The 27553-nt window shown below is 45.0% G+C and overlaps 2 protein-coding genes and 1 long non-coding RNA gene across 8 annotated transcripts in view; 1 reads left to right on the top strand and 2 right to left on the bottom strand.

Moving 5' to 3' along the window:
- Positions 1-1554: 1554 nt before the first annotated feature.
- Positions 1555-8140, top strand: ODF1 (outer dense fiber of sperm tails 1). The gene is made up of 2 exons (XM_079984845.1): positions 1555-1984; positions 7650-8140. The coding sequence occupies exons 1-2, from the start codon at positions 1689-1691 to the stop codon at positions 7963-7965; spliced, it is 612 nt and encodes a 203-aa protein (XP_079840971.1). The 5' UTR covers positions 1555-1688; the 3' UTR covers positions 7966-8140.
- Positions 6890-27553, bottom strand: part of LOC307220788 — an 88764-nt gene continuing 68100 nt past the window's right edge. Inside the window, exon 4 of the long non-coding RNA XR_013841092.1 lies at positions 6890-6930. This is a non-coding gene — a long non-coding RNA (uncharacterized lncRNA). The remainder of the gene's footprint in view (positions 6931-27553) is intronic.
- KLF10 (KLF transcription factor 10) lies at positions 20047-27547 on the bottom strand. Of its 6 annotated transcripts, none has more exons than XM_079984831.1 (4): positions 27396-27547; positions 23834-24034; positions 22730-23636; positions 20047-21412 (listed from the first exon to the last, which is right to left on the bottom strand). In XM_079984831.1, exons 1-4 carry the CDS (start codon positions 27429-27431, stop codon positions 21153-21155), a joined length of 1404 nt encoding a protein of 467 aa, XP_079840957.1. In that variant the 5' UTR covers positions 27432-27547; the 3' UTR covers positions 20047-21152. The 6 variants fall into 6 exon arrangements, with proteins under 6 accessions (XP_079840957.1, XP_079840956.1, XP_079840959.1 ...); XM_079984830.1 differs by having other exon boundaries at positions 23834-24037; XM_079984833.1 differs by lacking the exon at positions 27396-27547 and adding an exon at positions 27207-27386.

Below are 27553 nucleotides of genomic sequence, written 5' to 3' on the forward strand. Positions count from 1 at the left end.
CCAGATACAAGTGTCATAATGTCAGGAAACTCTTGTGTATTAGATTGAGGTAAGAAAAGGATAGTTACAGAATATTAGGGTGTGGTGATTGCTGCTCAGAGTCAGAGCTCCAGTCGTGTGCAATCTACTTGGTGTGAATTGCTGCTAGTCCACAGAAACTAGCAGACCAAGAAGTTGGTGTTGTATCTGCTGTTGCACCAAAAACAGAGCTGTGCTATCCCTAAACAAGAGGTGATTTGAAAAGTCAGGGACTACAGCTGGTAGCAGGCGGAGCCAGGACCAAAAGATGGTGGCGTTTGCCGCATTACATAGCTCCTCCTCTCTCTGTGCCACCCCATTCAGTCTCTTACATTTCCCTTCCTCTCACACAGCAAAAGAGGATATGCTTCTCAGAGGGGAAGTTTGGAGAGCAAAAAAACAAGGTGGCACTAAGGGTACATGTGAAATTTAGTCAAGGCATTGTTTTTACTTCTTAGAACAAAATTTATATACCGCTAGAATTGTAGTATAAAACCTCTGCAATCGGTTTTGGGGCTTTAAACCATGCGATAGGATGTACTTTTTACCGTCCTGCGCAACAGTTGCCTAAGGACCCCCTGAAAGCATTGTTAAAGATGGGAGTTGTACCCAACTAAGTTTTAGTCAAGAGTAGACCCATTAAATTAATGGGCTCTAGTTAGTAATATTCATTTTATTGGGTCTACTTTAAGTAGGACTACCACTGGATACAAAGCAGGGTGTTAAATTCACAGAATTCTGTAAAACCGTAGTTCAGGGCATCCTGATCAAAGCAAAAGTCTGAAAATTTAGCCTTTTATATTTCTCGCCTGAAACCTGTGACATAATGTCCATTTCATAATATCAGAGTAATTAAAAGCAGTGGGCACAGAAAACTGAATCCCAGTGTATTTTAACTAAAACCATCTGAGGGAACTTGGTGTTATTTCTGAAGGAGGTGGAGACATATTCAGTCTTGTTACCCAAGAATTAGATCTTCAGAAAGTTTGAGGGATATGTCTTAGGAGGCCACATTCTGAACATAAAATGGTTCCTGAACTAAATTTTGAGTTTAAATTTAATAGTTGGCCCCCAATAGTAATGTTATGAAACATTCTTCATCAGTGGATTTTGCTTTTCAGGATATGGGCCTGATTTGCTTTCTGCCTATATGTTTTATGTTTCTGTGTTTATAAGGACAATTGGACAACATCCAAGTGTTTCGCCCAAACCAATCTTTAGTTCCTATCACAACACCATTAAGACACCCACATCGCACTCATTTCCTACCAAGAGGCCAAAGTGCAAGATACCCCCCTGAGAAATGAGAAAGTCTGTAATGTGGCCTTTTAACAGAAGTCTGTAATGGCTTTTAACAAATACCACAAACTCGGAGCTTTCTGACTTCATTGTACATGAAAGAATGACCTTGATGCTTCATCGGGCTGGCATTTTACATTCAGCAGCTGAGACACAACCACAGTTTACCGTTCCCGTGGCGATGGCTAGACTGTGACATATTTGCAGAGCAATGATGTCATAAATGCCATGCTGGAATACAGCCAGAACACCAGTTGCTTGCTCCTTAATGCAAACTTCTGGCCGGGGCTTGCAAGACCAATTTTTTTCCCCTGACGAGTGCCCTTTATTGAAGGCTGTACTCGTCGGTTAATATGGTTTAATGCCTACTCATGGCAACCCTCTGCAACGCCCTGGAAGCTGTTAGGCGAGATTTAAGGCGAACCGACAGAGAAATAAAGAAGCGCTTAAGGCTTATGGACATGAGTTGCTGCCCTAAATCCTGCGAAGTCCAGGCAACCTGCCTTTGTGATATAAGTCTCCACCCACACTGTTGCTGTCTTCTCCACCCCTACCCACACTGCCTGTGTGACATACTATGCTGTCGTCCCTGTAGACCGCCTTGCCTCACACCTTTGGAGCGTAAAGCTATCAGGGCTAAGATAGAAGCTGAGCAAGAACTGGCCAGGTAAACAGGTTTCTCCAGTTTGTCACTTGTGTAATTATTTAAGGTGTTAATTGTTAAGGTGTTAAAAGGAGCAGGGTGGAAGCAATGGGGAGTGCATTTGTTCCTGTGTATCTAGTTCTGTAAAGGGACGCGGGTGGCACTGTGGTCTAAACCACAGTCTAAACCACCTAGGGCTTGCTGATCAGAAGGTCAGAGGTTCGAATCCCCACGACAGGGTGAGCTCCCATTGCTCAGTCCCTGCTCCTGCCAACCTAGCAGTTCGAAAGCATGCCAAAGTGCAAGTAGATAAGTGGGTACTGCTCTGGTGGGAAAATAAACGGCATTTCTGTGCTCTGCTCTGGTTCACCAGAAGTGGCTTAGTCATGCTGGCCACATGACCCGGAAGCTGTCTCCGGACAAACGCCAGCTCTCTTGGCCAGTAAAGCGAGATGAGCGCCGCAAGCCCAGAGTCGTCCGCGACTGGAACTAACAGTCAGGGGTCCCTTTACCTTTACCTTTATCTAGTTCTGTAATTTGACCGCTGCAGCAATAGATGTCCTACAAAAGAGGGAAAGAAAGCACGTTTGCAGTTTCCAGGTCTGTTTTAAACTGGGTCCTTCTGCATGTTGCTATTTTATTGCTTATTTGTTAAAGCTGTATACTACCCTATTCCCATAGATCTCAGGGCGGTTCAGAACATAAAAGTTATTTAGGAGGTCACCAACTTGGATGGAGCCAAGCCCTGCCACCCTCCCCACCCCCACCCCGCTTTTTTTTTTAAGATTCAGAATAAAAAAAGAAGAGATGAACTGCTTCTTCACACAGTGGTGTAGTTAAGCTGTGGCATTTGCTCCCACAAGATACAGCGAAGGCCACCAATTTGGGCGGCTTTAAAAGAGGATTGGACAAATTCATGGGGGATAAGGATATCTGTGGCTACCAGTCATGATGGCTATGCTCTGACTCTGCCCTTGAAGGCCGTACTGCTCCTGAATGTCAGTTGCTGGAAAACGCAGGAGGGGAGAGGTGCTCCTGCGCTTGGATTCTGCTTGTGGGTTTCCCATCGGCAGCTGGTTGGCCATTGTGAGACTAGATGGGTCATTGGCCTGATCAAGCAAGCTTCTCTTGTGCTCTTAGGAAGTGCATTATGTACAGTGGTACCTCGGCTTACAGACGCTTCAGGTTACAGACTCCGCTAACCCAGAAATAGTACCTCGGGTTAAGAACTTTGCTTCAGGATGAGAACAGAAATTGCGCGGCGGCAGTGGCAGGAGGCTCCATTAGCTAAAGTGGTACCTCAGGTTAGGTTAAGAACAGTTTCAGGTGAAGAACAGTCTCAGGTTAAGAAAGGACCTCCAGAACGAATTAAGTTCTTAACCCGAGGTACCACTGTATGTACTTTTAAAGCCTGTGGAGGCACCACAGCTTTGGAATGCCCTCTCAAGGGAAGTACACCAACAAAGACACTATTTCAGGCATGCTGGTTTAATCTGGCCCCCCCGTGGTTACCCCCTGGGGTAACAGCTCAATCCTAAAAAAAAAGCTCAACAACTTCAGTAATCTGGCCCTGGTTGAAAAAAGTTTGGGCCCCCCTGCTGTATTTTCTCCCTGGCATGAGGTTGCAATCCTAAAAAAAAAGCTCAACAACTTCAGTAATCTGGCCCTGTTTGAAAAAAGTTTGGCCCCCCCTGCTGTATTTTCTCCCTGGCATGAGGTTGCAATTGTTTGTACTCCATCAACATTTATCAAGAGGAGACCCATTGAAATTAGTATCCATCGCTAACAGGCCCATTCATGGGGTTCTGCTCTGAGTGAACGTTGGCTGAATACAACCCAATCTTTTTATTTGCCTCAGGCACTCTCCTTCTCCAGCAGAGTGTCTGAACTCTACCCTGCGACTGGCTTATCCGCACCAGGGGTGAGCAAGGGCTACATGAGGTTGCAGAGTGCTTCTAGGTGGGGATTCATTGGGGGATCTGGGGATCTCAAGCATGCACTTCCTTTGCAGTGTCTGCACAACGTAGTTGGCATCAAAATGCCAGCGGGGTATTCCCATTTAATCTGGATTTACCCATTTACCCATTTATCAGAATCTCTTAAGTTTCTCGTTTGTTTGTTTTTAAAATGTTGACAACGACCCATTGCAATACCAAGCCCCTGGGATAATTGTTCCCAAAGCGTGGAATAATCTCCCCTTCAATGCAACTCTTAGGACTCAGCTACATTAGTCAAAAAACAGTGCTTTGAATTTATAAACATGCAACACCAGGTGGCGCTGGAGAGCAAAAAGATTTTCTTTGACATTTTCCATAGCGTTTCCTCCTCCTTTTTTGTTATAACAATTTAATTTCTGATTTTTTAATAGCATTTTTTTCCTGTGTGTAGCTGGTTGGGCCCTATGGGAACAGAATGCTAGACTAGGTGGCCTTTGGTCTGATCCAGCGGGCCTTGTTACTATCACAACAGTCAAACAAATAAAACATATCAAGAAGCACACAAGAAGGTAGATCAATTTCCACATAAATCTTAACAAGGTCTAAAAATAACAATTGCAGAAAATTAATACCAAAAACAGCAACAAGAAACCCCAATGAAAAAACACTAAACAATCCCCCAGCCTAAGATTCTGTTCAGCAGCCTCCACTTTTGTAGTTGGAGTCAGTCAAGGCCCCACCCTCCCAAGCCAGGTAGGAAAAGCCAGCAAGGCAGGGAGCAGGTCTTCCAGGACTCAGCCAAGATGGTCTTTGGCTGTATATAATTTGAGACTCATATAAGCACCACACAGGAAACCAAAGTTTTACAGCCAGTAGTTAGGCAGATAACAGAACTGAGTGTGGCCAAAATACATACTCATCAAATAAATTCAAGGAATGGTCCTACCTCACAGGGTTGCCGTGAGGATAAAATAGGAAATTCCATGTATGTTGTCATGAGATTCTTGGCAGAAGGGTGCACTACAAATAAGTAATGACCTGGCCTGCCGCTGCATCATTTATCATTAAGCATGTTCGCGTTTCATCAAATCTGAAAGTGGCGTTTGGATTTCTATTGTAAGTGGAATAAAAGAGCTATGTTCATGGTTCCTTTTGTGTGCTTGTATACCACTTTTCTCCTGCCAACCTAGCAGTTCAAAAGCACGTCAAAGTGCAAGTAGGTAAATAGGTACCGCTCTGGTGGGAAGGTAAACGGCGTTTCCGTGCACTGCTCTGGTTCGCCAGAAAGCAGCTTAGTCCTGCTGGCCACATGACCCAGAAGCTGTATGCCGGCTCCCTCGGCCAATAAAGCGAGACGAGCGCCGCAACCCCAGAGTCGGTCACGACTGGACCTGGTGGTCAGGGGTCCTTTTACCTTTATACCACTTTTAGTCACCAGGTAACTTCAGAACAGTTTCCATAATAAATAAATCCATGGGCAATATCCAGCAAAATATTTCCATTAGCACAAAGACTGTGCAATAAAATATAGCTCATTTGGTCAAGCAGGAGACTCTTAAATCAAGTTCGTGGTTTCAAGCCCCACATTAAGCAAAATATTCCTGCATTGCAGAGGTTTGGACTAGATGACACTCATAGTCCCTTCTATAATAAAAGATAACTCCCAAGCTCAAAAACAGTCTAACAGAAGCCTGTGACAGCTAGAGAAAGAAAGTGTTTTCAGCAGGTGATTGAAAAACCCCATCTGTGCTGTGTCTGCTCTTGACTCCACGAAGAGGGAGCGCTGCAGAGGTCTCTACTCCAGGTCCCTTCACAATAAGAGATGTCCATTGGTGGATCCACAAGCAGGGCCTTCCCTGCTGATGTCAGGGGCGAGGGAGGAGACATTGATAAGTGCTGCTCCATCAAATCAAATACCCAGGATCCTATGTCATTCAAGAGCAAGTATGAGCAAACCTGCAAGTTTCTATTTTTTCACAATCCTACATTCAAATCACTTTGTGATTTTTTTTAAAAAGGTTCTCGTGAAAATTTATCATCATTTTAGTGTGAATTTCTCCTAATGAACACATTTTAATGTATTTTTGTGTGTTATTGTCACATATACGTGCATTTCAATGCACACTTTACCCTAATATATTAATTTTTTGTACACATGAATGGAGAGCGGCACTGCAAAATTTGGAGAAGTGTGAATTTTGAAGGATGGCTTTCCTTCAGCACTTGTTTCCAACTGTGTATTCCTTTTCTACATAGCCACATTTCTTTATGTGTCTTCCTTTTAACAATCCCTAGATTGCAAGCTTTTTAGTATGCTTGTAAAAGGTCCTGCATTAGATGGTGTTTATATATTTATCTCCTATATATAAGCCAAATGGCACCTTCAGCCTTAGTTACAGTCACTACAATGGAATGTATAGGCTCCTCTTTTTTGTAACTATTTTTCATTTCATTTCCATACCACTTTATTTAAAAAATAAATAAATCTCAAAGCAATTTACATTAAAACATTCAATAAAACAATCCAGAATAAAACAAATGCAAGCTTCAAGGAATATATTTCCGATCCTTCTCTAAGGGACATTTTGCTTTCCCCAAATTTATTTACCTCCTTAATTTATATAGCTGTCCCAAAGCAGAAGTACTCTAGGAAGCCAGTGTGGTGTAGTGGTTAGAGTGTCGGACTAGGACCTGGGAGACCAGGGTTCAAATCCCCACTAGTCATGAAGCTCACTGGGTGACCTTAGGCCAGTCACGGCATCTTCAGTACAGAATTAACTATGTACCCCTTGGAGAAAAAGCTGGAATCTAAATGCAAAAAATAAGCTCTTCCGCTTATTTGCTTAAGAAAGCTGGAGGGGCCAGCCAATGGAGATGTCAGCCGCCAACCTGGCATCCAGAGATCTCCACATGGTCGCAATTGGACCCACAACAGTTGCAAAACGCGCCTGGCGCCTGGCTAGTTTCTAACGCTGCACACACCCCTACACACACACAGAGAGAGAGAGAGAGAGAGAGAGAGAGAGAAGACCACTGGCAAATGATTAGAGTCTAATGTTTTTACAGCAAACATCACAGATTTGTCACCGTCCAGTTCTACCAACACAAGGATATAGATGAGTTCAACCCCTGGCATTTCCTGTGAACTGGTACAAGCGGATGTACTGTATTGCAACCATTTGGTTTCCACTGCCACATAATGTGAATCCACTGACACAATGTACCGTCAAATCATGCCTATTTATCAATAGATTTAGCCTCCACTTCTCATCCTGTATTTTAATACTTTGTTGTCTTAATACCACTTGTATTTTAGTACTTTGTTGGAAGCTGCCCAGAGTGGCTGGGGAAACCACTCTGGGGTTGTGGCGCTCATCTCGCTTTATTGGCCGAGGGAGCCGGTGTACAGCTTCCGGGTCATGTGGCCAGCATGACTAAGCCGTTTACCTTCCCCCCGGAGCAGTACCTACTTATCTACTTGCACCTTGACGTGCTTTCGAACTGCTAGGTTGGCAGGAGCAGGGACTGAGCAATGGGAGCTCACCCCATTGCGGGGATTCGAACCGCTGACCTTCTGATCGGCAAATCCTAGGCTCTGTGGTTTTTTTATCATTATTATCATCATCATCATCATCATCATCATCATCATCCTGTGTGCGGGATTCCAGCCGCTTGAAGCAGCTTGGCTCGTTCTTCTTTCCTATGTTATTATCGTAACCATTATTACTACTGCTGTTGCTATTATTTTGCAGAATTCGAAGAAGGATCACTAAGATGATGGCAGCATGTAGCCGCCCAAAGCTGCTGGCTTTAATGGACGTTAAGGGTTTCGACCCGGAAGACATTACAGTGAGGGTACAAGATGGGAAAGTTAAAGTGTCGGCTGAGCACGAGGAAGAATTTAAGACTTGCAGAGGGAAGGAGTACAACTACTCCACCGTCACCAAGGAGATCTGCTTGCCACCAGGAGTGTGTGAGAACGAAGTCACTTATACCATCGGACCCTGCAGTCTCGTGAGGATAGAGTCCCCAGGCTGTGTCCCTTCCTGCCTGCTTAGCCTGCTTTGAAGAAGACACTGGATGATCAGCTCTGGCAGCTGTTCAGCATCTGGATGTGACCTCAGTGGATCCTAAGGGGAATGGTTGTGTTTGGTTTCTTTTTTCTCTTTCTTTTTTAATATCGCCCTTTAAACGTGTTGCTGTCCATGCGAACCTTCTTCCAACAACGACAATGCTGAGCATCTGCTGGTGTGACTGCGTTTGTTTTTATTTCCAAGTTGTGTTTTAAAGGGTGTCTTCATAGCTGGTAGCTGCCACAGAAGGGGGAATGCAGTGCTGGATTATCAAATAGGCAGGCACAGGCCTATGGGCTCCACGCCTTTTAGGGGGCCTGCGACAATGGATCAAAATAATACTGATCTTGAAAGAAAATTACAACCAAGCTTTCTTAGTTCAGTGTGAGGCCCCCAAGATTTTGACTGCGTAGTGGCCTCCACAGGGTTTAATCCAGCACTGGGGAATGCCATTCCTGTTTATTTTTAGCTGCGGAGCTGGAAATTATGGGGAGGGACCCTCGCTCAGTAGTAGAGCACATGCTTTGGGGATCAGGTAGCAAGGGACAGGGGAAGACGCTGTGCTTGAGATCCCTGGAAAGCAGCAGCGAGTCAACGTACAGTTCAGAGCCTGATGGACTAAATAGGCTGACCTGGCAGGAGAGAGGTTGTTCTCCCCCTGAGCAATTAAACTTGTAGTTTGTACCGCAGTAAAAACAGAACAAGCCCCATTCCACTCGGAGGGTTTTTTAACAATCCAGCGGTATATATATGGCATTAAATAAATACATCTATGTCTTTCTTTATTAGATTTATATACCGCACTTCAGCATAAGATCTCAGGGTAGTTCACAGAATAAAACAAAACAGCAAAACAAGAACTCCCCTTTCCCACAGAATATGAATCGGCCCAAGGCCTGGTTGAAGAGGATCATTTTTACCAGGCTCCTAAAAATATATAAAGACAGGCACCAGGCGAACCTCCCTGGGGAGAGCATTCCACAAATGGGGAGACACTACAGAGAAGGCCAAATCTTCTGTTGCCACCCTCCAGACTTCACCTGGAGGAGGCACTCAAAGAAGGGCATCAGATGATGAACGCAGAGTCTGGGACGGCTTATAATAATAAATTGGAACTGGTAGGGCAGAAGTCAGGGAGACCAACAGTAACATACCCTCCAACATTACTCTGGCGAAAATTGGGATGCGCATCTTTTGGTGCCTTGGTCTTGTGCGAGAGAGCAGCACCACTTCAAACGTCCCTGGGACATTCTGGGTTCATATCAGAAGCCGGGGTGGCTTCTGTAATTCTGGGAATGTCCCAGGCAAATAGGGACAGTTGGAAGGTATGCAGTATGGGGAACCAGAGCCGATGACACACAGAGGCTATCCTCCCTGCTGAGTTCTATAAGGGGTATCCCTGAGGAGTAAACTGACAGGCCGTGCCTCTCCCTGGGCTGGTTATAAGAAGCAAGCAAGCGGGGCCTGGTTGTGGTTGACGGGGCACTGCCCCATTTGTCCTGAAGGATCAGCCGCCACACAACGTAGAAGGCTCTTTCCTAGTTGATGGGAAGGACTTGGCCCAATTGAATTGTAGGGTTGCCAGTGATAGTATGTAAAGGCTTAACAGAACGACAGGGTCACTTTGTTTGGAAATTAGAAACGTGGCTAAAATATCTGTTCAAGATCTGCACACCGCAGTTGCCTAGCCTCAAAAAAAAAAAATGCAAATACTAAAGACTCCATGTTGCAATCGAGAGTTGCCATAAGAGCCTTCAGCACACACAATAGGAAGCTCTCGGCTGAAGTCCTTGTTGATCCTGCCTGACAAGTGACGTTCCTTGGCCAAAGCAGCAGACTACATTGCTGAGTCTTAAATCATAGCTGTCAACTTACAGATTTGAAAATAAGGGACCAGTAGCCAAAATAAGGGACTTGCAGCCTCACCTGTTCCAGGCACTCCAGTCTCCTCCTGCAGTCTGGTCAAACTCATGCTGGTAGCTTCGAGAACACTATCCAACCAACTTTGTAACCAGAAGCTGAACTGAATAGAATCTGAATCACATGCACCACAAGGCCTATGCAGCCTCAACTTAAGATGGCTCCCTGGCCTGGCTTTGCACTGCAAAGTTTGCAGCAGCACGTGCAACAAAATGGCATCCAGCATTCAAAAACCCCTTCAGCTTGCATTAACTAGCCACACACAAGGCATTCAAGCTCCACCCCCCAGTCGTTCTTAGACTTCTTATTGGGTGAGCAACACAGCCAAGCAACACAGTTGGAGCCTCCCTCCTCCCTGGCCGGCAGGGAGGGAGGGAGAGGAGCTGCTTCCTTTGAAATTTAAGGGACATCATTTAAGGGACATTTAAGGGACATCTATCAATAAGGGACAGCAGCGGGACATGGCGCTGGAATAAGGGACTGTCCCTTCAAATAAGGGACACTTGACAGCTATGTCTTAAATAAGAGCACACATCTAAAGGAAATTGTATGGTTCATTAATGTTTTGGAAAGTGTTTATCATCGTTCTCAACATCTAAAGTGTACTTTATCCAATTACAGGGTAGTGTGAACATGGGTTCAGAGCTAAAAAGAAAAGAAAAGTACAAGCTATAAAATCCATGTCATTGCTTATTCCCTGGTTTTTGTTCAGCTTCCGAAGGCTGCTTCCTACATAATGAATTAAGGTGCTACTGGAAGGAATTTTTTTATTTTGTTTTGACTATGGCAGACCAACACGGCTACCTATCTGTAACTCCTACACAATGAGTTCTGGAAATAATATATATGCTGGAGATTGTACATTAAGCCACTTGTATTTGCGTTACTACATGAATACACAATCTTAGGCCGTTAGGAGCAATCCTGATGGAGAAAAAGATTCCCTTGCATGGCAGGCAGCGCAGATGTGGAACCTTTTTATAAATAAGTTGTACATAGATGTCTAAATTGGTTTCCTGTTATTGCGAGGACTGGTGTAAAGATCTTAATTAGCTGAAGTTTATCTTTGGGGAATGGTAAACATGCCGTAATCCTTGACGATTCTTCACAGTTTTCAGTTTTAACTTGGAAGAATAAACCTCATCCTTGGGGCGGGGGGGGGGGGAGTTTGGTGCAAATAAGCCACGCAATACAAAAAGGGGGGGTAGGAAAGAAAATGTCAAATTTACATCAAGCAATTCATCCTATGCCATCTGGATCCACTGCAGTTACTTCACCCCTGCCACCCGAAAAAGTGGACAGGTGCTATCTTATCAGCAGCTGCCTCTGCTGAGAAACTTGCTTGTTCTATGTGAAAGTGGTTGCAGATATTCTAGGTCAAAGATGGGAAGCCTGTGCTCCCTGCAAATGCTTTTTGCACAGCATGGCCAGTGGTCAGAGATGATGGGAGTTGAAGCCAAAAACATCTGGTTTCCCATTCCCTGCTCTCCAGGCTTAAGAGAGGCACACTGGAAGATACTTTTACCACTAGGTGGCATATATTTGTCTAAAGTAAGACCTAATTGTGTCTATTTATATCTTCCTGGCAGGTGAAATTTCACAGGCTGAAATAAGCACAGCCTGAAATGACCCTTGCTCCCTTCCCATATCAGGCTAGTGTTGGCACTGGGTATTGATTTTCCCTAAGTGGGCCACGGATACTCCTGAAACATTAAACCACTCCAAACTACTGTGCAACTCCCTGCTTATCCCATGCGCTGCTAGATGAACAGTGAGAACAAAATCACCCCTAGCCTTCATTCGCACGCATATACGGACATCATACTTTCAGATAGCACAATGATTTTACCTTCTGCCATCCTATATTCTAAGAGTGAACCCGTTCTCCAAGTGTGGATCTTTATAGAGCCAAACCAGCACCATCCATACACAAGTTATTGGCAGATTTGGGGGGAATCCCAAGGTTTGCAACAAACTTATTAATTTTTTTATGAAGGAGGAGACCCTCACAGAGGATTCCAATGAGGACTCAGCATGCTCAGTAGCCACCAAACACTAACTCACTTTATTTAGGGAGGAGGGTTAACAGGAAACCAGGGGATGGAGATTTAATGGCGTATCCTAAAGAGCTTGTCTGGATGGTTGGAATCCTGAACAGAAGCCCTCCACGCTGCAACATTTTGTTGCAGGTTCGACTTATACTATTCCCAGTGCTTTTTTTCTGGGGGGACGCATACCCCTAAACATTTTGTGAATTTTTGTACTTCTGTCCATTTACTGTATTTATTTTCCCCCGATTTGAACTATAAAATGGTGGTTTTCTTGAGTCAAAATGAGAGTACCCCTAAACATTTTTTAAGGAAAAAAAGCACTGACTATTCCTAATTATAAATGCAGAACAATCTCTATACCAGTAGCCTGTCCCCACAGGTTTCTTCTGAGGAAGAACCCCACATGCTCTTCTCAGTCAGCTGTTTTTATTAAGTGATATAGAAATTAAATAATTGGATAATCATGCTCACACCAGCCCTCATGGCTCCCCACTGGCCAGTCCTCAACATCGCTACATACTGTCAGCTAAAACCTCGTAACCAATTGCTCTTTTTCCTCGGCCAGTGAATTTGCATGCTTGGTTCCTATTGGTGATGAAGATTCCTCAAGAAGCTGGTTGCACAAAGTTGCACACCATAAAATAATCTGTAACCCATCCAACTGGTGTTAACACTGAAAAGTTCCAAACAAATGTAAACATCTAAAACGGCAACTTATATAATTATGGCAGCAGGTAAAAACAAATATAGTGCTTGCTTACGTCAGTCAACCTCATTAGTGGAAGTGGTTTTTTGTTTTTTTTAAAGGGAGGCCAGGGTCATTGGGGTAAGTTTAAACTACAATGTTGAACCAAAATTCCCTTTAAAAAAATACTTCCCAAAGCCTCAACAGTTTTGAATCAGGGTTGCCTCATTGGCAAACGGTTTTCTGGCTCAAACGCTGTTTAATTCTGCAAGAATAGTTATTAATCTATTTTAACAAACTAAGTCTTGATGACCTCAACCTTCTGATAAACTCCTCAGCAAAGCTGATAAAACCTCTCTTTGTTATCAGTAAGCAACACCAACAATAGCACAACCGATAAAAGTATGACTTCGCTCCACTAGTGAGGTTAAAGATTACGAAATGACAACATATCCAACAGGAGAGCACTCAAAGCATTATCAGGGGAAGTTAGAAATACATTTCAAAGTACCGTATTGGCCTGAATATAAGCCGCACTTTTATTCCAAATTCCAACCGTGAAAAGTTAAAGTGCAGCTAAATTCGCAACCTTACAAAAATTGGCTTTTACGATATCGCTGCTGAAACAGACATATGATAAAACAGAACGGGTGTGAGTGCCTGCGGAATTTTAAGGGAGCGGCTTATATTCGGGTATTGTGGGCATTCCCCCCCCCCTTCTTGAAATTTAAAGGAACAGCTTATTTTGGGGTGCGACTTATATTCGGGCCAATATGGTACTTGTGGTTAAGGTAATTTAAGGAGACACTATCAGCTAGTAGTCTCCAGTTTCGTGCATGAGTCTGTTTAGGAATTTTCATCTATTGCTATGTCATTACTGGGATGCAGGCAATGTGAACAATTTGATGTGTGGATGTTTCTCTGAGGCTATGTCCACATTAATATTTGCTATGGCACTTGTGAGCTCCCACCACTGGTATGTGAAGCTAGTTACACATTAGCCACAATCCATATCTCTTCTGTACTTCCTTAAGAGATAGTGCTGTTTGATGCACTCCCCCCCCCCCCACCAGCTTCCATCAGATTTCAAAATGTAAGCTACCTTCACTTCACAGTAAGTTGAGGTATGTAAACTTGAGACTGCATTTGCCTCTGCACAGAGTACAGGAGGGTTGCCAGGGTGGGGAAACCAAACAAGGAATGTGGAACAGTGAGGACATCCCGGTCCCCTGTCTGGTGTGTACGTTGTTGTTGTTGTTGTTTAGTCGTTAAGTCGTGTCCGACTCTTCGTGACCCCATGGACCAGAGCACGCCAGGCACTCCTGTCATCCACTGCCTCCCGCAGTTTGGTCAAACTCATGCTGGTAGCTTTGAGAACACTGTCCAACCATCTCGTCCTCTGTCGTCCCCTTCTCCTTGTGCCCTCCATCTTTCCCAACATCAGGGTCTTTTCCAGGGAGTTTTCTCTTCTCATGAGGTGGCCAAAGTATTGGAGCCTCAGCTTCAGGATCTGTCCTTCCAGTGAGCACGTGCAAATCCAACTTGAAACACAGCAGATCTTATTGCATTCTAAGGCACTAATGTGTATATAACACTAGAAACTGTTTGCAATTAAATATATATAGCATTTCAATATCTGAACTGTAGTCTGAAAGTGAGTGTGGGTGCCATACAAAGTTCATGCAAAATATTTGTCAGACATTTTCTCTTTTCTTTACAAATGCAGTAAGCCTTGCAATTTCCAACTTGTGTGCTTTATGTGCTTGGCAAAAAAAATATTTTTTTTTAAATTAAAAGGTAGTGGAAAGCTGGTAGGGATCCAGGGGAAAAAGACGTTGGAAATCCCATCTGACATTGAATCCAATCTGTTTTGACTATACACAATTTTGACGGCAGCAGCAGCAGCAGCAACAACAACAACAATTTATTATTTTTATCCTGCCCATCCAGCTGGGTTTCCCCAGCCACTCTGGGCGGCTCCCAACAGATTAAAAACAGAATAAAACATCAAACATTAAAAACTTCCCTAAACAGGGCTGCCTTCAGATGTCTTCTAAAAGTTAGATAGTTGTTTATTTCCTTGACATCTGATAGGAGGGCGTTCCACAGGGCAGGTGCCACTACCGAGAAGGCCCTCTGCCTGCTTCCCTGTAACCTCACTTCTCGCAGTGAGGGAACCACCAGAAGGCCCTCGGAGCTGGACCTCAGTGTTCAGGCTGAATGATGGGGGTGAAGACCCTCCTTCAGGTATACTGGGCCAAGGCCGTTTATGGCCTTAAAGGTCAGCACCAACACTTTGAATTATTGGGCGAAATCCAATAAAGTAGTTCCACTAACGCAAGGACTTCCAGCTGCACAACAGAACTTCCCTTCCCCCTCCTTTCCCTTGCACCCCTAGCCCTTTCTTAAATCTGCTCTGCAGGATTAGAGAAACTCCCAGAAAGGGTTTAGCGGGTACATACGTGGAGAGGAAGTTCCATAGCACAGTCAAAAGTCCTTGTGCTAATAGAAATAAAATCCACGGTTTTATTTGTTATTATGGAAATTCCTCCGAGATTACCTGGTGATGAAAAGACCAATGGCCTGACTTCGTAAAAGGCAGCTTCCTATGTAAAAAAAAATAAATGTTCAAAAAAAATGAATCAAGAGATCAAACCATGAATATCTTGCAGGTGTAGTTAGGCCCTAAAATGTAGAAGTTGACCTATCCCTTGCCAGGGTATCCCTACAGACAGGAATGCCAAGTTGGCACTGCGACCATGGGTTCCCGGCACCATGGCTGCCATGCAGCGTGCATGGCCCTGGGGCCAAAATTTGTGGGTGCCCAGCCCCTTCATGGGGAATTTTGCGGTTGCTCAGGCACCCAGGACCCCAGGGAGCTGACACTTATGCCTACAGATAGTTATCAATTTGGGAGGAACGCAGAACATTTAAAACATAACAGGACTAGAGAAAAATACTTTAGAGTTAGAGGGAAAGGAAAGGCATCTTCTACCAGTCGAGAATGTATGCTATGAATATTAAAGGTCAGTTCTAAGAAGTGCAATGTTATAGCAGAATCACATAACCGGCTGGGTCACTTGCCCAGTCCTGTGACCTATGAACCTCCTAGTCACTTTAAATGGCGGACTACCAATGAAAGATATTTACACTTCTCAGTGTTGTATGTCAACATGTCTGTACTGTTTAAAAATAGCCCTAAGGGCTGGCTGACCCATTTGATCACGGAGCCTTTCAGTTTGGCAATGTGCTTATGTTTTGGATGTTTCAAACACTTACCTGATTTAGAAGCAGGACAGCAGCCTTGTTCCAGAAGGACCTCATGGCGATGTTTGAGAATGTGATTGCTGCCTCGATCCAAGCAATTTGAGCAAGATACAGAATCTTATGATAATGAAATTAGTTTGGGAGGTGCACGGGCTTTTGACTTTTTGCATGGAGTTTGTTGTTTTTCATTCCAATTTGTTAATTGCTTTCCGCCAAAAAAAGTCTCAAGTGACAATAAAATACACATTAATACAATTAATAAGAATCCGTTAAAAACAATAGCACACTAAGTGTTTATCCACCATAATAAATTAGAAAACAAATACTTTTCTTCCACACAACATCAGGATGAACACCCAGATGTAATTAAAATGGCCACAAGGAACACAACAATTACCGTATTTTTCACTCTATAGGACGCACCTTGTTTTAGAGGGGGAGAACAAGAAAAAAAATTATCCCCCTCTCTGCTCAGCACCCCTTCAGCGAAGCGGCAGGAGAAACGGAGCCCCTTCCATTTCTCCTCCCGCTTGGCTGAAGGGGCGCTGTGCAGCTCTCCCTCCCTCCTGAAGCCAGGAGAGTCTTGCTCTCCCGGCTTCAGCAAAAGGAACCCAAAGCCTCTGGCTATCCCTGAAGCCTTCGGAGCGCAGCGCGAGTTCCCGCTGCGCTCCAGAGGCTTCGCGTTGCTTTCGCTGAAGCCAAGGAGCCTGCATTCACTCCATAGGACGCACACACATCTCCCCTTAATTTTTGGCAGGGAAAAAGTGCATCCTATAGAGTGAAAAATACGGTAATATCCAGGTGCCTGGGAGAATAGAAACATTTTCACCCAGCACAAAAAAAAATTAGTGCTGGTGTCAGGCGGAGGCTGCCACTCAAAAGGGCCCATCCTCTTGCTACCATCTTATGGAGACTTCACTTGGAGGGTCTCAAATTACGGTCCAGGTAGGTTAATATAATGAAAGTTAATGCCTGAGGTATTGTGGTCCCAAGCCTTGGTTGCCTTTAAAGCAGCATTTTGAATTGGACTTGTAAACGAGTTGCCAGCCCGTGCAGCTGCGCCAGATTTCCTATACCACAACTTCAACTAAGCCAAATTTTACTGCCATTTCTGAATGCTGTATGGAAAGGTCAAAGGTCAGACACTCAAGTGGCTCCAGTCCAAATCCTCAAGCAGTACCAACTGAAACTAATCTAACAAAATTGAACCAGACAGAGTTCTGGATGTCTCTCAGTGCTAGGCTGCTGCAAGAATGGAGCCCAGGTCCTAACAAATATCTTCAAAACGCCTTGTGCATGAGTCACAGCAGGCAAACCAAGAGTCCAGTCCCTCATTTTGGCCAGCATACAAAAGGCTTAAAAACAAATGGAAAAGCTTAGCTGGATGGCATATGGAAGATGTAATGTAGGTAGCAAAGAAGCTCTTCTTTCTATAGCCCATTGTGTAGGCTCAATAATGAACAAGTACGGTACAGCACTAGCGCTTCATTGCATTCAAGCTGTATACCATAGAACCATCTCAATTCCTAGGGAAATGATTGTGTGTTCAGCAGCAATCATGCGAATCACCTAGGTCATATTTGCATTCCACAAGTCCACCAGATCCACCCACCAGGCATATCAGCTGGGAACAATCCCCCCCAAGCCAGTTTATGAGAGCAGATGATACTAATGAACAGCAACAGGTGATAAGAGAAATATATTAAAAAAATTAAAAAATTGTCCAGTAGCACCTTAGAGACCATAGAGACCAACTAAGTTTGTTCTTGGTATAAGCTTTCGTGTGCATGCACACTTCTTCAGATTCACTGAAACAGAAGTCACCAGACCCTTATATATAGTGGGAGGGTGGGGTGGGGTTTTTCTCAGGAGGGTAGTAGGAGATGGGCAATTGACTCAATGGGTGTGGTAAACCTGTTGACGACTGTTAACGACTGCAATTAGTCCTACAGGAAGAAGCAAGGGATAGTATGCAGATGATTAGCATATGTAATGAGACAGGAATCCAATATCTCTATTAAGACCAGGTCTTCCCATACTTTTCAGTTTAGTGATAAGCTGTAATTCAGCAACTTCTCTTTCAAGTCTGTTTCTGAAATTCTTTTGTAATAAGACAGCTGATTTGAGATCCTGTATTGAATGTCCTGGGAGACTGAAGTGTTCTCCTACTGGCTTCTCTATCTTGTGATTCCTGATGTCAGATTTATGTGATAAGAGAATGGTGGTTAAATTCTTCACTCACCCTCTTCCTGTCCAGAGTGTATCTGACTACGTGCATTGGGCCAGTCCCGTGACTGCTGAGATATTAAATAAGTCTGATTTTTAAAAGGGGCTAAACACTAGTACAGTGGTACCTCAGGTTACATACGCTTCAGGTTACATACGCTTCAGGTTACAGACTCCGCTAACTCAGAAATAGTGCTTCAGGTTAAGAACTTTGCTTCAGGATGAGAACAGAAATCGTGCTCCAGCAGCGCGGCAGCAGCAGGAGGCCCCATTAGCTAAAGTGGTGCTTCAGGTTAAGAATAGTTTCAGGTTAAGTATGGACCTCCGGAACGAATTAAGTACTTGACCTGAGGTACCATTGTATGATGTGGAGGGTTGGGGTCATAATTTTATCGTGATGTGATGCAGCTCTTGTATTTTGGCCCAAGTCAAATCAGAGCCCTCACAGATTATCGTGAATCACGTAATAGTAGAGTTGGAAGGGATCCTGAGGAATATGCAGCCGTCCCATATGGGGACAAATTGTGTTGCTTTATTTCTGTACAGTGGGTACCTCGGGTTACAGACGCTTCAGGTTACAGACTCCGCTAACCCAGAAATAGTACCTCGGGTTAAGAGCTTTACTTCAGGATAAGAACAGAAATTGTGCGGCGGCAGCTGGAGGCCCCATTAGCTAAAGTGGTGCTTCAGGTTGAGAACAGTTTCAGGTTAAGAACAGACCTCCAGAACGAATTAAGTTCTTAACCTGAGGTACCACTATACTCTCTATCTCTATGGTGTCCTGTCTGTTTCTTTAGGCCCATGGGCTTTGAAAGAGGTAAGGATGTCCAGAACATGATCTGTGGAACACTTAAGAGCTCTGAATTCATGATGCTGCTGATGCTGGTATGATGCTAAAGTAGTGCAGCAGTATCTTATTTTATTTTTAGAAACCAAAGGGTTCATTTAACTTTTATTTTTAAAAAATATATATGCTGTTTAGCTTGGAAAGATCCATCCAGAGCACTTCAGATCTCTACAGTCACCTTGAAATGCCTATTGAAGGACAAACACAAGCATAATAAAGCTAAGCTGGCTAGTAGGCCTGTGCATAGCTTATCTGAGGCCCAAGGGCATCTGGGAGGCACGGGGTGTTCTTGGCATGACAGCCTAAGTCTGGCAGGCACCCCCACTGACCAGCTTAGCCCTCCGAGGCCCAGGGCAAGTGTACCCAGCTGCCTTTCCCCTCTAAACAGGCCTGCTGGCCAGTGTGAAGCTGCTAACGTTCTTTTAAAAAATTACAAGCAAGAATACACACACAAAGCTTTTAATGTAAGAAAGAGCAAGGGACAACCTCCCACTCCAGCAATCAGAAATATGAAATATGGATTTCCCCCTTGTTTTTCAACAAATCAAAATTTAAAGGGACCAGCAAAGGTGTGGGTGGGAGGAGTGTCATAGAGGTACCTGCATGTAATCAGGCAGGCTTAATCAACCATGCTGCAAATAAGATTTTTCAGGTTGGGGTCCATGGTATGGATGCGAATATATAACATTATTTTTAAGACTCAGAGTTTATGTCTACAGGCACTTACTGAAGGGAACATATATGGACTTACAAATTTTGATGCACAGTACCATGCTCTAGGATCAGTGTTTCCTAAACCTGTGTGTCTAGCTGTTTTTGGACTGCAACTCCCATCATTGCTAGCTAGCAGACCAGTGGTCAGGGATGATGGGAATTGTAGTCCAAAAGGAGCTGGCAACTCAAGTTTCAGAAACACTGCTCTAGATAATCTTAAAAAAAAAAAAATCTTAACATTTATACACTGCATGATTGTGTGTGGGGGGTGCCTTTAGAAAAGGTCACATATGTTTTAATGAGTGTTGCATTTAGGTTTTAATGTTAATTTTTTCATTTGCTTGGAAAATTAAGTGAGAACACACATTTTATATTAAAGAAAACTGTATCTTTATTGTAAACAAGGTATAAAGTACATTATAAGAAATATTGTGCAAAAAATTTTAAGTAGTCACAAAATAGATATTACACCATTCTCCAATAGTTCACTTTTCTTCAGTATGGTACAATATAAAGCAGAAAAATGCTTGGATAATCCTGGCATTTGGGGCTGGTGTCTTTACTCTTTCCATTTCCTACACAACCCCCATTTTACTGATTTTAATCAATTTTAAACTATACTTTCAATATATAAAAGCAACTTATATACTTCTATCATAAACTATCCTCCAGAGTAACTTTTCAGAAAGTAGCATACCGTACAACCTTTGTCCTTCCTTCTGAATACAAGCTGCGTAGTTTACTCTTTAAGGATTATATTTTAAACAAAGTGCACTGTATCAAGGTTTTGAAAAATTCAGTGGTATAGAACTGTATAGGTATACAGGAAACAATACACAACTTAAAAGCAGAAATATTCAAAGATGCTGGTACAGCTAATCATGTTGTTTTCTAAGGGTATAGTAAAAATACTATTGGACTTGCTTGTAGTAATAATTGAACAGATCAACTGGAACAATACGGCATCTCTCACTTAACAGTTGTTTGGAACAGCTATAGTTTATATGCTAAGATATGGAGGTACACTAGTGGAATTCCATCTTTCATAATTGGGCCTCAGAGAATAAACCAAAAGGAAATTACAGCACTCTGCTATAAACAGGTCATCCCTGATTCCATAAACTGGTATTCTTATGTATTTTGTTTACAACACCTCTTCAGAGCACCTGCATAACTCTGGCTTAAACCTAGCTGATGCATTGAGCAGCTGAATAGTTTTCCACATGTTTAAAGCCACATTCTTATGCTGGCATTGACACTTCCACTTCTCCAAGTACAAAGGAAACCTCCAGCCCTTCTGGTCACTGCTGCTCTCAGAAGTACAGCCAGCCATTGCCTCTCCGTCTGTTCTTGCACCATCAAAGGATGACAGTGCAGAACCACAGACATTTTGTGCAAGCTGTTTTGTGTCACCATGAACCTCCAACCACAGTGACAGTAGTTAGTTAACAGTATTGTCAGTTGGTGTTATTTCACTGTGCAAGATCAGAAGCAGGAGGTACAATAATATCATTTAATTTGCTCAATTCCATCTGCCAGTTTGGTAACTTCTTGGCTGACAAGTGGCGACGTGCATGCTTTGTTAAGTGGTCACTCCTCATGAATCGGCGATTACACATTGGACAGGCAAATTTTTTCTCTCCTGTGTGTGTTCTGCGATGGCGAGACAGTTCATCAGAACGTGCAAATCTCCTATCACAGCCCTTCCAACTACAGCTGAATGGCTTCTCTCCTAAAATACAAAATGGTAGAAACAGAGCATTTATTTACCAACAGAATATACAGTTTTTGTTGCACCCATTTTCAAGAAATAGAACAAGACGTATTCCAAGAAAAATCCTCATCTGCGCTGTCAACACAGACCAGACAAAACCTTATAGAATCACTGTCTTTGTAATTCTACAACCTGTACAGCCATTTTTCAAAAAGCATAAAAGGTAAAGGTACCCCTGCCCGTACGGGCCAGTCTTGACAGACTCTGGGGTTGTGCGCCCATCTCACTTAAGAGGCCAGGGGCCAGCGCTGTCCGGAGACACTTCCGGGTCACGTGGCCAGCGTGAAATCGCTGCTCTGGCCAGAGCCAGAGCCACACACAGAAACGCCGTTTACCTTCCCGCTGGTAAGCGGTCCCTATTTATCTACTTGCACCCGGAGGTGCTTTCGAACTGCTAGGTTGGCAGGCGCTGGGACCGAGCAGCGGGAGCGCACCCCGCCGCAGGGATTTGAACCGCCGACCTTTCGATCGGCAAGCCCTAGGCGCTGAGGCTTTAACCCACAGCGCCACCTGCGTCCCTGTCAACACAGACCAGACAAAACCTTATAGAATCACTGTCTTTGTAATTCTACAACCTGTACAGCCATTTTTCAAAAAGCATACAGTACTTCAAATTAAGCTTTCAGACTTCCAATCACAAACCTAGAGGAATCCCTAGACCATCAACGTTATTATCCAAAGTACATGGGCAGACAACTACTATTGAAGATTGGCATTCAAACCATCAAATAAAGCATTAGTTTTATATTGCAGTAAGGTTAAATTTACACAAATAATCTGAGGTCTCAAAACCTACCTTCATGAAAGTGTGATTATGCAAAATATTGGATTTGGAAATTGCCAGGCTCCAAAATATTACTGAAATGTTTGGGCATGATTGCATTTGTGCATAATTACATAATACCTCTCTTTTACTATATTTAGCTTTACTGTACCACTATTAGACTCACTAGCCATTCTAAAACAGCAAAACAGTGACAGAATGAAACATATGCTTAGACCGCAGCAGTGAGATAAAAATGCAATAGCCTTTGCTAAGATTGCAGTCCTATACATATATATCAGGGAGAAATAGCCCACTAAACTCAATATGCATAGGACTGCGCTATTAGTGAAAAATTCCTATGCAAGTGAAATAATGTGGAGGAAAACTTTGGGTTTCCTGTTATGTTTTCCACAATACAAAACTCAGTAAAAGAGAAACCTCAGTATTACATGAATGACATGCAGACACACACAAACAAAACAATTTCCAACTTCTCAAGCAAAATTTACCTGTGTGTGTTCTAACATGTGCTTTCAAATGGGAACTCTTGAAATATGTTTTTCCACATCCTGGATAGCTGCACACATGGCTTCTTATTCTTAAAGAGTCAATGGATGGAGTGATTTTTGTTGAAGCAGGAGCAAAACCTGGAGCAGGAGCGATAGGTGAGAGCCTGGTGCCATTGGGACTGATCACAGGTGCTTTTGGATTCTGAACAACAGTCTGTGGAACAACAAACATAACAGCTCCTTTGGGAACTTGGGCTCCCATGAACACCATAGGCTGACAAAGGTTTGGTGACAATTGACTGCAGGGAGTGTTGGGTACTACAGCTGTCACAACAGAGTTGTTAGCAGACAGCGGAACCATCTGGCAAACCAATGGCACAGGAGGGACTCCCCCTGCTTGCACAGGAGATGTGGGAACTACCAGGGAAGAGCGTTGTGCTGAACCAGGCACAGGCAGAGGACTACCGAGTGTGGTCTGCATGAAAGGCACTGGACTGACTGCCAACACTGAATGTTTCTCTTCTTTCACATCGGGCCGCTTATCTCCAGACACTGCAGCAGCCAGTGGCACGCTTTCACAAGATGGATTTTGTTTCGGTTTTGCATTGCCTTCTTGCCTTGCTTCCCTTGTGTAATCATCCCAACACCTCAAAATGCTGTCTGTTCTTGCTGGACAGGTTCTGTGACTGCAAAGCTGAGCATCGGCTGTATGGCGAATGACACTTGTCGCCTGTGCTTTCAGCATTCTCGATTCTGAAACTTTTTCAGTCTTCTTAAAAGCTGTTGGAGCGCCCTGCTCAGAAGTGTCAACAAGTGACTTGCTCTTGACAGTAGGTGGCGCTGGTGCAATGGGATGGACTGCCTGAGCCATTTCAAGGTCAGAAGGGCTGTAGGGCGGAGTCAAGCACTGGAAGAATAAAAACATGGTGCAATTAGCTCTCTATGCAGCACAACTAATTAGCATGATCTATGAACTTCAGGCTGCAATTCTACACATGCTTACTTCAGAGCAAGTGCCAATAAATGGAGTAAATTTCCTTCTGAAGGAGCATGCACAGGACTTAGTTGTAAATAAGAAATTTATAATAATTGAATAAAGCTTACAAAGGCTGATATTTGAAAGTCAGTAGCAAGTAGCAGGTTGTCCTCAATTTCTTCAGATGTATCTGATGCTGGTGTTATTGGTCTCAGTTCAACGTACTTCTTCAAGTCTGATTTCCAACTGCAGCTCATGGACATTAAAGCTTCTACTGCTTCAAAATCACTCCTAATGTGCCGCTTTTCAGTTATCACCTCCATTCCTTCCTGCTATGAAAAAGAGAGGGTGCTTTTCAGTATCAAACAGCAAATATAAGCTTATATGTTCATCAAATATTTAAAAAACCAGATTATATGTAGTAACTCCAGTATTTTTAAGAGCCTCTCCTTTTTCCTATAGCCCTCCTTTGAATGGAGTATTTATTCCTAGGTTGGATACCATGAAAACTGTAATCAGCCAAGCGTAATGAAATCTTATTGACCTCAATGAAACTCAGTCCACAAAACAATTAAGCTTATAGTTAAACCAATGTATCTCATTCGATCAAAACAGTTTATGTCAAAGTACTTCAGTCCAATTGGATTCAGATCAGTCTGCAAGGTTATGTAGAAATACTTAAAATGTTTCCCAGTTCATTCTATAGACATCTATGTGATGTCCTATGCCATTTCCGCAGAATTGTAGTTGAAAGGGACCACTAGCATAATCTAGTTCAAACCTCCTGCACCCAACATGGGGCATGAACCCATGACCCTAAGATTAAGAGTCTTATGCTCCAGCAACCAAGCTATCTCAAGTGTTAAAACAAGTTTCAAAAACTGAGTCTTCCCATCAGGGAACTGAACCTTGGGTCTCCTGCGTGACAGGCAGGGATACTTACTACTACACTCTTATTTCATTATTTTTATGGTGTACCTTTGCTATTCCAAAGCACAATCCTATACAAGCATGCTCGGAAAGTCATTTGTCACTGGAGTTTGGTGGCACATACCCCCAGGCAAACATGCACTGACTTCAGCCTTAAAGGTTCCTTTATTGCTACTATTGTGTTTTATGGGACACAGCCTTGTGTTTTTAAGTACTTGCTTTGTGCTTAATTCATTCCATTACTAACACAACAAGGGAGCTGTGCTTCTCTCAAAAACGTGTGGCCTACACATGGGAATTAAAACCAAGTCCTGTTTCTGTAGGGCTTCAGCTTGGCTATCCTGAGGTGCTCCAAGCGAGGGCTCTTAAGTTGTGGCTTGGGGATTCCTGTGAACAACTTGCTCCCCCCCCCCAAAAAAAAACCACACCCACCCCACCCCTCAAATTCCTTGCTCGTTTCCTGCGTGCGGAAAACCCCCTTTCCGTTGCGCCCAGCCAGAGGTCTGAAGGATGCGTTTTGAATTTATGTGCAGCACTTTTTACCCGCCTTTATTAGAGCCCCGTGCATAAGATCTCTTTCCCATGAAATTGGCCAACCCGCCAATGCCTGCCTTCGGCGGCACTCCCTGCTTTGAAGCGCGCGCTGCAAGGCCGCCATCCAGGCGCAGAGGTCCGAGCGCCGAAAGGGAATGGCTACATCCGCCGCTCGGCGACTACAAGGCCTAAGGAAGGCGGGGGCAGGGAGATCCTCGCCGGCAGCCGGATCTTGGAGCCGAGCCACCTTCACCTCAGAGAGCCTCCGCCGGTGACTCACGCGCCCCGCCCGCCCATTCCAAACAGCACGCACTCGCTTCCTGAAGGACCGCCCTGCCCGCCGCCTATTGGCCGCCAACGTCGGGCGCCGCGGGAGACGATTGGCCGGCCGCTACCTCCCCCACCCAAGAGAGAGTGTAGGCTCAGTGGGCGGGGACATGTGAACAAAGCGTGATCAGCGGCTGCTGCTCGGCGCTCGGGGAACGAGGGCTGGGAATTGCCGCTCGGCGACCTTTCCCCTACTTCCTTGCCGCGCGTTCTAGAATGCGAGAGACAGGGAAGGGAGGGGCGGCTCGAGCTCTCGCAGGCCGCGCCCACTCTCCCCCTCCCACGCCTGGAGGCGAAAGGAGCAGAGGCGAGCATCTGTGCGTGCCGGAAGAGATCTCGCCTGCTGCTGCTGCTGCTGCTTGGAAAAGCTGATGATGCTCGTCCCCTTGTATCTCCCGCGCGGGGGCGAGCCTTGAACTCAGCGCCCCAACCCTTCCACCCCACCGGTCCTTGAGGTTTCTGTAAACGCACATTTTTTTCTGGGAGGCCCCCACCCCCCCGTTTCCTGCGCGTGGGTTTGGGCAGGCCTGGCCCGCTCCCCCAGAGGCACCAGCAGCCGGGCGAATGTTTGCTTCCTCCTCCTGATACCTGATGGACGTCAATAAGCCGCGCACACACAGAAAAGCCAAGCCCTCGAGGCCGCAGCACTAGCCTTGCGCGGCGCCCCCGAATCCAACGCGCTCTGCTGGGAACAGAAAGCGGCTTCCGCCTGCAAATTGCCGGGGGGGGGAGAGAAGTTCCCGCCCAGGCTCGTCTGCTAGAGAAGGAGGCGGAAGGAAAGGGGCGAATGCACACCGCCAAGCGGGAGCCTCTCCCGGAGGAATGTGGGGCGAGCGGTCGGCGCCCTCATTTTATTCTGGAAGGCCCGCCTCGCCCGCTCAGGGAATGCGGCTCGCCCTCGCCCGGCCTCTTCCCGCTTTCCTCCAGTCATACCATGACCCACCCCGGGGCCGGGCTCGCCCCCAAGTCCTGGCGGCGGCGGCGCCCCCCAAACCGCTTCCCCGAGCCCCCCGTCACCCACACATTGGGTCTCACTCGCGCCCTCTTCGTTTGTTGGCTTCGTCCCTTCCTCGCTTTGGGGCTCTCTAAGCGAGCTGCCTGCCTCCTCCGCCCTCACATGCCGCCTCTTCATTTCCCGACCTCCCTCATCTCTCTCCACACGCGGGGTTACTTTCTACCAGCTTCTTTCCCGATCTCTTCTTTCCCGGGTAATTCCACAATAGTTGTCCTTCCTCGGCAGCCTTTAAGCCTCTTTCAATCTCTCCCCTCCGCCGCCCGCTTTATGCTTTTCACGCAAATCACTTTTAAGAGTTGCCTTTCATTGAGTTGCAAGGGACCCCAGGGTCGTCTAGTCCAGCCCCCTGCTGCAATACAGGATTCTCACCATAGAATCATACCAAAAAGTTCCCCCTCGAAGAGGGCCGCACCAGGTGCTCCCCTATAGCCATGCTCCCCTCCAGGCAGTTTCCAAGAGCTTCGCCTCCCCCGCCCCCCCAAACCCCCCCTTCAAACTCAAATATATACTGTATATCCAAATGTGTTGCGTAGCAACATTTATGCACTGCACCCCAGTCCTTACACACCCGTTTATCAGCCAAATATTCGTTTTCACAACACACACACCCTTGCAAAAAAAAGGTTCCACTAAGCCCCATTTCCTTCCTCCCCAACAGGTCTTTCGCTTCTTAAAAGCCTCTGACCGAGACACACCTCAAGCTGGCCGGATCTCTCTCTGCGCTGCCCTTTTGAACAAATACTCTTTTTCCATCTCTTAACAGAAATCGCATCTTTCCCTTCTCCGCCAAAAGCACTTTTTCCCAGCTGAAAGCTTGGTCCCCGCCCCCCAATCCACTCCACCGCTCCAAATGACTCTTGCAATGGACGGATAGATCTACTTACAGCAAGCTGGAAAGGAGACACTCCAAAATTCAGCATGACCCCCGATGGAAGGCGCCTCTCTCTCCCCCACCCGCCCTGTCAGGCTGCAGCCCTGATGCTGAACCAGCGAGGCTGCAGCTGTTGACAAGTTCCCTCCCCGCCCCGGGCCTTCTCTGTCT

This window comes from Podarcis cretensis (assembly GCF_951804945.1).
Source record: "Podarcis cretensis genome assembly, chromosome: 7".
In the NCBI taxonomy this organism is placed as follows: Eukaryota; Metazoa; Chordata; class Lepidosauria; order Squamata; family Lacertidae; genus Podarcis; species Podarcis cretensis.